General features: G+C 49.4%; 1 protein-coding gene across 3 annotated transcripts in view; it reads left to right on the top strand.

Annotated features, from left to right (window-relative positions):
- The window catches only part of PHF11 (PHD finger protein 11), a 1,101,640-nt gene that overhangs the window by 131,460 nt on the left and 957,335 nt on the right, over window positions 1-12,845 (top strand). For all 3 annotated transcript variants that reach the window (XM_069639873.1, XM_069639871.1, XM_069639872.1), the window contains exon 2: window positions 4,612-4,716. In XM_069639873.1, coding sequence (XP_069495974.1) covers window positions 4,612-4,716 — 105 coding nt within the window. The remainder of the gene's footprint in view (window positions 1-4,611; window positions 4,717-12,845) is intronic.

Below are 12,845 nucleotides of genomic sequence, written 5' to 3'. Positions count from 1 at the left end.
ATAAAGTGATTTTGGTCTATCTTGTGGTTGGTACCCAATCTACCCATACGATTATAAGGAACTCATGGTGGCAACAGTAAAGACAGACACAAGTGATCACAGTTCAAGGGTGTTTATTAAACTGTATGTATGGGTGAGAAAAACGCCTAATCTAAACCTAAAGCTAAAATGGGAACAAATTACTAACATCAAATAATAATAAGGCAGTCCTAGTAGTGTCTTGTTACAAAAAGAGTGTGGGATAATGTTCACCACAAAAGAAAGAAGTGTTCACATAATGATAAGTCCGGATGGTATGGCGGAGTCTCCCTTCCCCACGTTTTTTTTTTTTAAGCCATGTTTATTTTTGGTTTGAAGGTATAAAGGTAATTACAACATAACATTTGTCAACATCAATCACTTAGGTTCCGCATTTTACTTATGCTCATGTCTTACATTTCGTTAGAGTTCGCATTACCTTCAAGGATTTTCGGTTTTTCGATTCCCTCCCTCCTCCCCCCTCCCCCACTCACCCTTTCCTTTTATCACCCCACCCCCTATGAATCCCTCTCCCCCCAACTTTAAGCACTATTTTACACTTTAGAGTGCAGACTATTTGGAATCCCCCCCCCCCTGACTTTAGCATCTCAATGTCTTTGTGTTTGGGAGAGTTCAGATTAAATGTGTGTTCCGGAGCAGGCAGGGTTTGAAGAAAAATGCTTCTCTATCCCGTACATGTTCATGGAATGGATTCCAGGTAGTTAAGAATCTTAGGTATTTACCAGTACTGATGGCGCAAATCCTCTCCATAGCCATTACTCCCCAGATCTTAACCCACCAGCATGCTGAGATTGGGCCTTCTTTATTTTTCCAATTTTGTGCAAAGGTCATTCTTGCTGCTGATAATAGGTGAGTAATAAGCTTGGCTGTCGTTCCTGACATTGCTTATTTCCCTTCTATAGGGACTCCTAAGAGAATTGTCTTCGGGGATCTCAGCAGTTCAACTCCTGAAATGTCTTTTATGTAGCTTAGTATTTCCTTCCAATAAGCAACTGCTTTAGGGCATGTCCACCACATATGGAATAGGTCTCCCTTCTCACTGCAGTTCCTCCAGCAGTTTGGTGAATATGACTTTGTAATTTTGTGAATGCGGTTCGGGCACATATACCACCTGAGGCTTAGTTTGTACGCGGATTCCTTTATTGTGGTGCATCTGGAGACACTGTGTGCACATGCCCATATTTGGTACCATTCCTCCTCTGTTAGTGACTCTTGCCTGTCTTTTTCCCAGTTCATTTTGTATGCATTTGTCGGTTGGCTGGTCTCTGGAGAGCAGTTTGTAGAGTCTGGAGACCCCCTTCGCTGTGTTGCCTTCCTGAAGCGTCAGTTCTAGGCCTGATAGTGTTCTCGTGCCCGCTTTCTTCACCATTGGGTGGGTAATCCAGTGCCTTATTTGTGCATATCTATAGCATTCATTTTCTCCTTATTGAATTTCTGCTGGCAATCTGTGAAGAGCAATGGGGAGCCGTCTTTGTACATGTCTTTCAGGTGTGTAGTATCTGCCCCCGACCAACCCGCACAATATCCTCGCTGAAGACCCGGTGTGAAATCTGGGTTGTACATCAGTGGCGTATATGGTCCCAATCCACTCGGAATGTGTTTCTTTTTCCGGGCTTTATCACAGCTTTGCAGTGACCATTTCATCATTTCCAGTAGGGCATCTCTGTTGTTTCGGTTTTCTTTTCTTAAGCTCAGCAGGGCTATTAGGGGGGCCGATGAGCCTGTTTGTTCGACTCTACACCATCCTTTATGGTCCTCTGGTTTTGCCCACCTCAGCATTGGTGCTAATTGTGCTGCCAAAATGTATCTGTCATTTTCTGGAATTCCCAGGCTGCCCATGAGGGGGGAGCGCATTAGGATTCGTTTCTGGATCCTGGGTTTCTTATTATGCCATATAAATTTGAATACCGCGTATTGCAACTCTCGGATCTTGGGAAGCGGTATTGGCACTGAAGGTGAGCTTATTACATAGAGGGGACGGGAGAATAGTCATTTTGACCGCTGTGATGCGGGCGGACCAGGACAGCTCCTGAGAGTCCCACCTGCGCATATCTTCCTGTAGCTGTTTCCACAGCGGGATTATGTTTGTCTGATATAGCTTGTGTGGTTCTCTAGCAAGGTGGATTCCTAAGTATTCCAGTTTTCTTTTCACCCAACTCATCGGGAATGTCCTCTCCAATGTCTCGATCTCTTCTCTCTTTGCTGTTATGGTCATAGCTTTTGATTTGGAGAAGTTTATGCAGAACCTCGAGACCTGTCTGACCTTCCCCACGTTTTTAGCATGGGACAAGGCGGGACTCCTGAACACAGCACACTCCTCAGCCTTTCCAGTACGAGGCTCACAAGTCCATTTGATGATACCAGAACCGTCAAGGGCCAAGTCTCTTTTCTACAAAGTCTCTTGCCTTAGAAAGCCTGCTGGATCAAACCAGCAATCAAAAGTTCCTTCGGTGGTCTTACACCTCGGGCAATTGCTCTTCGCCCTTACGATCTCGCTCCGCTGGATTCACATCCTCCTTGCAAAATGGGCCTCTCTCCGTCAGGTTCACTATGGCCTTTCAAATACAGCTTGTAACTTTCAAGAGCCTTCATTCCTTTTTTTTAAAACGACACTGTGGACAACCATCAACCGGGTTCACTCTTGTCGACACAATGTTCCTGGGTGTATTACTTTTCACCCTAACTCGCAGACATCCCTCAGCCGGGTTCACGTTTGCCAAATATACAGTTCACTTTGCTTTATCTTAATGCAGGATTCACTCTAAGTAGCTTTCCGCTCGGGACCCCTCCGTCGGGTTCACATAGCCCTGTTTAACACAGTTCATGTATTTCTAACACAGTTCATGATTTGCTAATTTTCATCAGAAAGGGTGGGTTCCCTTCTCCTAGCTTTCTTTCGCCATCCCTCTGTCTGGTTCACACTTGCCTTATTCCACAGTTCACAACCTTATCAGAAAGTGGAGTACCCATCCCCTAGCTTTCTCTCGGGAATGTGTTGGAGACTTTCGATTGTACAAGGGATTTGATGTGACCATTGTAGGACTACTCTGACATCTCACACCGCACTTTTCCTATGGCCTTCTGGTACTTGCAGTTACAACACAGTTCAAAGGGGGCCAGCGAGAGTCCTTCGAATGAGCACTCCTGCAGTGCCTGACCACTCTGCAGCTGGCCCTTATCTGGGCTTTTCAAAAAGTTCAAACACACACAAGTTCTTTCTTCTCAAGTTCCTTGCGTTCATATAATGTTGCCACTTGCAACATTGGGCTCAGCACAGTTTGGTTTGCTATCCGCTTCCTCTGACTCACCAGATGTGTTGAACCCGTTGGCTTGTCTTGCTTCTGGAGTCAAGGACGGTACCATGGTAGCCAGCGTGCCTCCCCACCTGTGCTATCAATGCGGGAGGCCCCTGTGCACCGTTGACATCTGTTCCTCCACACGTCAGCTGTAACTCCCGGTCTTGTGATTTCTGTTTCTGAGGCTTTGCGGCTCTGAGTTGAAAAGGGCAAGGGCAGTTCCTCCTTCGTCATCCCTCCAGGTCTCGCCGCCTTTCTCCTCCGTTTGAACTGCCAGTCCGGTATAACTGTGTCCTCGTGCATTCTGCCTTGCTCGTAGTGTGCTCTCGTGCTCCCCCTTTTATCCCTGTGGGGAAAGTAAAGGGCTGTCAGGTGTGTGTGGTTACTGTCAATTGCCTGACTCTTGTGTTGGGACATGTCAGGTGAACGGCTTTGGTGTAGTCCATTGTCTGTCACAGTGTGAGAAAGTGTTTGTGTCGGAAAAGGGGGGGGGGGTGTTAGAGTTTCTAAATAACCAGCTGGGCAGGATGGGGAAAAAGGTGCATAAGAAATTATATCCCTCGTCCCAGGGGTTGTGGTGAACTGGAAAGGGTGGGTTTTGTAGGGTTTGTGAAATGAGTAGGAGGGATTTTGGGAGCTATAGTGTTTTGTCAAAGTCGACTGGGAGTTCGGAAAAAGATAATCAGCGGGACGGGGAGAAGAATGATTGGAAATACTTGGGTAGCATACTGGAAAGTAGTGACTCTGGGAGATTGTGTCCCCCATGGTAACGTTGTTCAGGTTACTACTTGGGTTCACATACAAGGAGGGCTTGCTGACTTTTGATAAGGGAGAATGACTGTCGGGAAGGGGGTTTAATTTGTAATAGCCTATAAATGCCTCAAGGACTTTGTCCTCCTCCCTGGTGTAATGCCGCACCTCACCTGGGGCATTTCGCAGAGCATAACCCCGGGTTCCCCAATCCGGTTATCCTCCCTCGCTCGTCCGCCCCCAGGGTTGGGGTCTGAGAGCGCCAGACCTTCCCTGGCCACCTGAATAAAGGATTCTCAAGGTCTGCTTGGGAGGATACCCTCAGGTTTCTCACAGGATAGATGTTCTAACATCTCACCTCCCCCCGTTTTTCTTACAACTGTTTGTCTTGTCACGTGCTAAACAGGTTTGATGCTGTGTTACTACAGTTTTAAAAAAATGTTTTAAAAGTATTCCTAGGAATGTAGGCACATATTGTTTTTCAATGTATGAAACTAAATCTGAAATAATTGTTTTCTTCTTTCAGTTGTTTTCACCAATGCTGGTCACACAGAACACGCCACACCATAACTCCCTTGGAGGGTTTCTCCCCGAACATGTGAAAAAAGAAATCAAGAGAGGGCGCCGCTTGGTGAGATAATTTGACTGTTTTTTTAATTTGAAGAAAGTTTGTTGCCTCTGACCTGAAAATTCTTTCAGATATTCGGTTACTACTATGCTTGATCTCCTGTCCTCAGTACTTCTGGGATGTCGGCTACGGCGGGGACAGTCCGGCATCCCTGAACTACAGAGAAGCAATATGGTGAGTAACTTTACATTTCTCCATCACAGGAGCTTAATTATCAGTTATATATCTCTGATCTGTGCGGGAACGCAGAACCCCCCTCTTTACAGAGAGACACTTTTTTAATTATATAAAGCCTTGTGTTAGGGAGTTTTACAAAAGTCCACCTGTGGTAGGACTGTAGAAAACTCACTCTTGTGTGTACAGGGCTCCAATTCTTAGGTTTGGCCTGAACTACCCAGAAGGTTTGGTAGCAATGTCTTGAGAAGCCAGGCTTCGTCTAGGCAGGAGAAGGGCTGTAGGTAAGTACAAAGACCTCAGGGCACACCTATAGTCAAGATTACAGTAATACAGAGCAGTTTTATAAAAATATTGTTATTTAATATAAACACTAAGGCAGCTAACACAGTATTAGAATTACGGTTAAGTAAACGTATTCACATATATATACAGTAAGACTTTTGTTAAGCATTACTCAGTTCAATAGTAAATTCCTAGGTGATAGACAGGCAAGTAGTTAGAGTAGCATTCAAATTTATCAAATTAATTCTTATGACCAACATTTAAAGTAACCAACACAGATACTGCTACTATACTTTAGAAAGTCCAGCCCCATCTGGGAATAAGGGTCTCCGTCAGTTAGGACACGGGGGGAGCAGTGCCCATAGGCTGAAGAACAAAGAAAGGCAGACATTATCAAGGTGTCAAAATAGCAGGAATCTTCAACGTTGCAAGTAAGGCACATTTTAGTTAAAAGCTGGTTCAGCGAGGTCAGCTAGACCCTCTGAAGGATTGTAGACTAAAGTACCAGTATCCGTAGGGCTGGGAGAACACAGTTGAGTTGTCCACTCCCAATGTTTTTCAGAAAGCACAGGAGGAACCTAATATGATATGTATTCAACACAGCAAGCACCTAGGAGCGGGACAGTACCTTTTCTTGAAGAAAGAAGACTGCAGAACGTGTTTGTGGAGGACAAACACCTTCAGTGCTTCTACTGTCTTCACTCGGACCACAAAGAAGGGGATTGCAAGATCTGCATCGGGTTCTCCACAAGCACGATGAAAGATCCTCACAGTAGACTGGTGACGTGGCTAAGCACCATGGCCTCTGCCCCGTGCCTGAAGCAGGGTCATACCTCACCCAGGACCGGCCAGTCCGAGGACCGGGCTTTTAAGTCCTTTGAAGGCGGCCCATCCGTGGGGGCCTGAGAACAGGTCAAGCGCTGCAAGTGTGTTTCCATCGGGGTAGCCACGCAAGCGGGCCCGTGACGGGCAGGGCGCAATCAACCTCACCATCTACATCCATCTGCAGCCATTGAGCAAGCTCCTCCTCAAAAAGGAATCGTCCAACGCTGCTCAGCTGCCGGATAAGCCTGAGAAGCCTAGGTTGGAAGAAAAGACGTCCAACCTGCCCAAGAAGGCCCAGGCGGCACAGGACAAATCTTTGTCAATGAAAGCGGCTGACCCTGCGCAGGGAGCCCCAACGGCTCCCAGGGTGTCTCTGACCCTTCAGGGTGAAAAAGGAAAAGTGGGGGGCGATGAGGTCCCAGACCAGCCACAGACTGTGCCCCAAGACGTGGATGTTTTGTCCTCAGACGAGGAGGACCAGGAGTCTGTGCACATGATCTACAAGGAAGTGGAGGATGACGACGGCGGAAACGCTGACGACGACGGCACGAGGCCTAGTAGGCTGTCCCCTCCTGCTCAGATGTATCCCTGGACATCCTTTCGACCCTGCACACGTTGGTCTCAGAAATCCAGAAGAGAATGCCTGTTCCTGTGCCCGGGAACAGGCTCCATCAAAAAAAATAAAGGGCCATCCAATGCCCCCTCATTAACTTCCACACCTGCGCCAGGTGCCCCCCCCGAGGGATCCGGACTTGTGAATGGTTATAGCCACATCTACGACAGATAACAACATCGTCACGGCAGGCAGATCACCGCAGCCGAGGGCATCCCCAACGGATAGGGTGGGGTCGTTTCATGCCATGGTTGCCAGAGCTTCCAAGGTCTTCCAGCTGACAACCGAGGAGACCAAAAACGAAGAATTCATATATCGGAGGCATGAGGCCAAGAGGAAGACCATCATGGCGGTGCTCCTCCTGGATGATGTGTGAGAGGAAGACCTGACCCTATTGAAGAATCCTGCCCCGGCCAAGCAGGATAAGCTAGAGAAAATGTACTGGGTGCCGGAGTCCGCACCCAAGTACCTACGGTCGCGAACATCACCGGACTCGGTGGTGGCGGCGAGGAAGGGATCATCTAACCCCTCCTTATGGTCCTCAGTCCCTCCGGACAGTGAGGGGAAGAAGTTTGACACAATGGGGAGGAAGGTCATCTACTCCGCGGCATCAACCGTCAAGGCGGCTAACGCGCTGGCGATCCTGGCCAGGTACGGCAGGGAACTGTGGTACAAACTGGCACAGATTGTGGAGTTCCTGCCCGATGACAAGTGGCTAGAGGTGATTGCACTCCTTCAGGATGGGGAGCTGGCTTCGGACCATGCCATCACGGTGGCCCTGGACATCGCAGACAATGGTTTCCAACAGATGGGGAACAGTGTCTGCCTCTGTCGTTGAGGCAGGCAGAAGGCCACCAGTTTCTGTCTTGAGGTCCAGACGAGGGTACTGGACATGCCCTTCGACGGGGATAATCTCTTCGGGAAGGCCGTCGACGAATCCTTGCAGGCCATCAAGACCGATACAGAGACGGCTCATGCCCTGGGTACTCTCCAACAGCACTGCTCTTCCTTTCGCTCCTCTGGAGGGAAGTCGGGCAGATCGACGAAAGGTTTCGGTGGAGGCTCCTCGTCATACCGTTAGCCCTCGCGTGTCCATGACTCAGGAGACCTACAGAGGCTGTTTCAAGGCTTTCGGAGGAGGTTGTCAGCGCCGTCGTCACTCCCAAGGAAGAACGCAGGCACCGAAGCAGGGCTGAACTGGCCAGGACATCGGGCTCCCACCCATGCACCCTGGTGGGAGGCCGGCTGACTGGATACGTCAGCGAGTGGGAAAAGGTCTCCACCGACAGATGGGTGCAGGACGCTCTCGCCCACTGACATACCCTGGAGTTTCAGCAAAAGTGTCAGCGAATCCCTCCGTTGGCCAGGCAGGAGCAGTACATCCGTCAACTCCTGCAGGAAGTACGGCCCATGCTAAGAAAGGAGGCGATAGAGCTAATTCCAAGGTGACTCTGTGGCCCTCGAGTCTACTCCAGATATTTCTTAGTCAAAAAGAAGACCAGGGGCTGGAGGCCCATTCTAGACCTACGGCGTCTCAACAAGTACCTCAAGTCCCAGAAATTCAGGATGGTCCCGTTGCAGCACAGGCGTGGCCAACTGGAGAAAGGAGACTTCTTGTTGTTGATGGATCTGGAGGACACCTACTTCCACGTCCCCATTCAAAGGAAACATCTGAAGTTCCTACGTTTCATAGGGCAGGGGAGAAACTACCAATACAAGGCCCTCCCTTTCGGACCAAAGTCGGCGCCCAGGGTGTTCACGAAGTGCCTGGCACCAGTGGTGGCCCATCTACATCTACGAGGAATACACCTGTACCTGGATGACTGGCTATCCGGGCAAAGTTAAAGAGAGGTAGCTGTCCAACAGACGGAGAGGACAGTCCAGCTGCTGATGGATATGGGATTCCCCATCAATTATCCAAGTACTGCTTGACACCATCTCAGAACACACTGTTCCTAGGGGCCAGGCTCAACACGGTCTCCTGCCTGGCGTCACCGTCCGAGGCGAGGATAGCGGCCATGCTGGGGAAGGTGCAACAGCTGTTGTCACTGAAGAACGCCACAGTGCGGACCAGCAAGTCGCTGCTCGGTATGATGTCTTGCATCTACCTTATCTGGCTCTGCAGGTTGCGGATGCGTCCTCTGTATGAGTTCCTGGATGCCCTCTGGATACAAGTGTCCAGAAGCTTCACAGACAAGATCCCTCTCGACGAGGAGTTCCGACGTGTGATAAGGGGGTGGGGCATACACTCCAACATCGGCTGGGGCACAGGGTTTCAAAACCCCCCATACCAGGAGACAGTCACCACGAACGCATCCCTGGAGGGCTGGGGATCCCACACCGGACGTCTGCACTCCAGAGGCCTGTGGCTGCCGGAGGAGAAGGATCTCCACATTAATATCCTGGAGCTGCGGCCAGTGTTCTGGGCCCTTAAGTCATTCCTTCACTTCCCTGAAGGGCAAGGTGGTGAAGATCTTCACGGACAACACTACCACGATGTTCTACATCAGGAAGCAAGGGGGCACTCGATCCCCAGCGCTTTCCAAAGAGGTGCAGAGCTTGTGGCACTTGGCCGTCGTGCAAGAGATGTTCCTCATCCCCTTTCACCTGGCTGGAGTCAAGAACACAATCGCTGACTCCCTCAGAAGGGAGTTGCATTCCTGCCATGAGTGGGAACTTCGGCAGGACCAGGTGGACCGCATCTTCATCAAGTGGGGCAGGCCCCAGATCGATCTGTTTGCGACGGCGGCAAACTCCAAATGCCAGAAATTTGCCAGCAGGTTCCACAGCCGAGGAGCATGGGGGACGCGTTCTCCTTCCCGTGGGAAGGCCTGTTTCTTTATGCATTCCCTCCGTTGCCTCTCCTGCTGTGAGTCATCAGTCAACTCAAACAGTGCCAGTGTTGTATGATACTCGTCTGCTCATCGTGGCCGAGGCAGACTTGGTACCCGAACCTTCTCAGCCTGTCAGCATCTCCTCTGGTCAAGCTGCCAGTAGTTGTAGATCTGCTCGCCAGAGAAGGAGGCGCAATCCTGCATCACGGCCCAGGATCGCTGAACCTGAAGGCTTGGCTCCTGGAGCCCTAGAGTTTGGAGGATACGAGTTGCCAGTGGACTGAAGGGAGGTCCTTGCCAAGGCCAGAGCGTCATCCACTCTGCTACGGTCACAGGTGGAAACGTTTTGCTACGTGGTGGCGGTCGCAGGAGATCACCCATCTGAGGGTCACGCCCCCGCAGATTCTTTGCATGCCTCTATCAAGGTGCATCTGGCGGCTGTATCGCACCACACCCGATCTCCAGGAATATCCTCTCTTTGGTCCCACCGTCTCGTCAAAGAGTTCCTCAAAGGATTGTTTCGATATTTCCGCCGGGGAAGTCTCCTGCCCCGTCGTGGGAACTCAACGTGGTGCTGACGAGGCTCGTGGGAGCCCCCTTCGAGCCTTTGTATCTGTTAAGCAGAAACCTGTGCAGTTCCCTCTGGGACCACTGCAAAAGATTTAAGACTACAGGTGTTGGCAGTAAACCCACTTGGTAGCAGTCTGTACCACACAGATTCACTGTGGTAGCTGTGGCTGAGCAGTCAGACTTCCCTCAAGAAGAGTTAGGCAGTATATAGAGGATACAGGATAGGTACAGAGGCACAGTAGTACAAGCAAACACTGACCAGAGCTAGGTGTAAAAGTATATACTTATTTATTTTTAAGGCACACTCATAAATTACACTAGCACAGAAAAAGGTAGGTAAGTCAAAACACAGTCACTATTACTTACATGTACATCCCTAGTCATTTGTTGGACACGTTAAGTTAACACCACTTATTTCCAAACAGAGGTGAGCGCTTAACGTCAGATGGCACTCCAACAAGTTATTAGAAAAGGGGGGGAAAAAACAGAAGTAATGAAAGCAGCAAGGTAAAACACTTTTCACATAAGGTTAGAAAAGGCAGTCAATTATGGAACAAGGAGGATTGGTTCGTGGCCCGCTTTAGAGAGAGCCAGGCGAAAATATGCCCAAGATCACACAATGTCACAAGTCTTTGCAGGTGAGTAGAAAAGGTTTTACTGAATTTAGAAAAAGTTTAGTTAGGGTGTCCCAGGCTTACCCAGGTTCGAGAGCCGAGGGGTAAATCTACCCCGTACAATCGGTGGCAAGGGAAGCCGGGCGGAACACAGTACCTTTAAAAGTGGAAAGGATCCTCCAGCGTTCCTGGTAGTGGGTGCAAGTCGCGGCGTCGTCCAGAGGAAGAGGTGATCTCGACGTGGAAGAAAGCTGAAGGTCGTTGCACTACCAGGGATGAGACCAGCCGTGGAGTTTTTCGGTCACAAAGGATTTTACCCCTCTTTCGCGGTTGAGGTAAAAAGTGGTATCCCGGTTGCCGGGGTGCTTGGCACAAGCAAGGCGGCCACGAGATGCTTCGGGACGGCGAAAAGGAGGCAGCAACTGGTTGTCCCCACCAGTTAAGGGAAGGAGACTCTCCGGCGGGAGATCTCCTCTGTCGTCGGAAAAAGTGGTGAGACGGTTCTGCAGGGCTCCACCGGTGGTGTCGTCTTGGCAGGTTAGCTCGGCTTCTCCCTCTTCGGCTTCTTAGGTCCTGTGGCGACTTCTGAAGAACCAGTCCCAAAAACCCTGCTTTTATGCAGCAAACCCCCATTCATACAGCCTAGCTGTCACTCAAACATGCTAAATGGTGAGCAGGGTGGCTCACCACTTGGGCCAATCACACTAGAGTGTGACGTGGGTTGACAAGGCAACTCAGTACAGGGTGCCTAAACCCCCTCCCACACCCCCTGTGGTACCCAGACAGAATGGCACCACTGTGGAGGGCTTCTGTGCAGAAGCCCGCCAAAAGTGGAACAAAGGCACGACTCGGGTTCAGGGTTACTGAAGTGAACCTAGAAGCCATTTTGGCGGCGAGTACTGGCAGAAAATCCCAACCGGTGAATTTATATTAAATAAATAAATCGGCGGTATCTTTAACATTGCACCAAAAAGTGGTGCATTAAAAACAATGGGAAATCCCATTGGGAAATATTCCGGTGGAACATTTCCGTGGTATCCACTGCCACCAGCCAGAACCCGGCGAGGGGGGACGGGACAGTACCCCCTCGACAACAGACCCAGGGGCAATCGAATTGCCCCTACCAGTACTTCCACAGTAAGATGGTTTGTACTGGTTAAGTTCCTAAGTTAAGACTAGTAAAGTCAATGGTGACTTTACAGACCCAGGGAGATAGTAATCAGTCCCAGGGTGTGGAGTCTATGTTTGGGGGTCTCTATGACACCCCTGTGTTACTGCACTGAGGGTGCTGTGTAACACACATTCAAAAACCAATGATAGCCTATGGGGAAAAAATACCCCCTAGCCCATAAGCAAATAGCAAGTCACAGAAACACTCTCAAGTCATGTCCAAGAGTGAGGGTAAAAGAGTCTCACTCTTGGCAGGAGAAAAAATAAACCCCAAAAATCCAGCAAAGCTGCTGGGGGACTCACTAGGTTAGGAAATTCAGCCTAAACAGAGAATTCTCCCTAACACTCGCCCCCCCATACTAAGGGACAGGAGGATTTAATCCACTCCTGGATGAACCTCATACCTCTAGTCGATGACATACATCCTAGAGAGTCCATCAGCATTTTGATGGTGACACCCTGACCTGTGCTCAATGGTGAAATCAAACTCTTGGAGGCAGATTGACCATCTCAATAGGTTTGGATTTTCCCCTTTCATTTGCATTAACCATCTCAATGGTTGGTGGTCAGTCTGAATGACAAAAGTAGAACCATACAAGTATGGCCTAAACTTCTTCAGTGCCCACACAATAGCAAAGCATTCTCTTTCGATTGTTGCCCACCTTGTTTCAGGATCCTTCAGTTTCCTACTGATGAAGCAAATGGGGTGTTCCCTACCCTTCTCATCCAGTTGGCTAAGAACTGCACCTATACCTACATTGGAAGCATCAGTTTGTACAATGAAAGTTTGGTGGTAGTCAGGAGCTCTGAGTACTGGAGCTTGGCAAAGAGCTTTCTTCAGGTTTTCAAAGGCCTGATTGCATTCCTCATTCCATTTGACCTTTTTAGGGAATTTTGGAGAGGAGATCACATTCAGAGGAGAAGCTATGGTCCCATAGTTCTCAATGAAATTCTTGTAGTACCCCGTGAGGCCTAAGAAGGCTCTCACCTGGGTCTGAGTAGTAGGTGTTGTCTAATTTTGCACAGCTTCATTCTTGCTGAGCAAAG

The sequence above is a fragment of the Ambystoma mexicanum genome, chromosome 7q (genome assembly GCF_040938575.1).
Source record: "Ambystoma mexicanum isolate Mex_15411 chromosome 7q, UKY_AmexF1_1, whole genome shotgun sequence".
In the NCBI taxonomy this organism is placed as follows: Eukaryota; Metazoa; Chordata; class Amphibia; order Caudata; family Ambystomatidae; genus Ambystoma; species Ambystoma mexicanum.
Note: the sequence above shows the minus strand (reverse complement) of the source record. Positions and strands in the feature narration are given on the sequence as shown.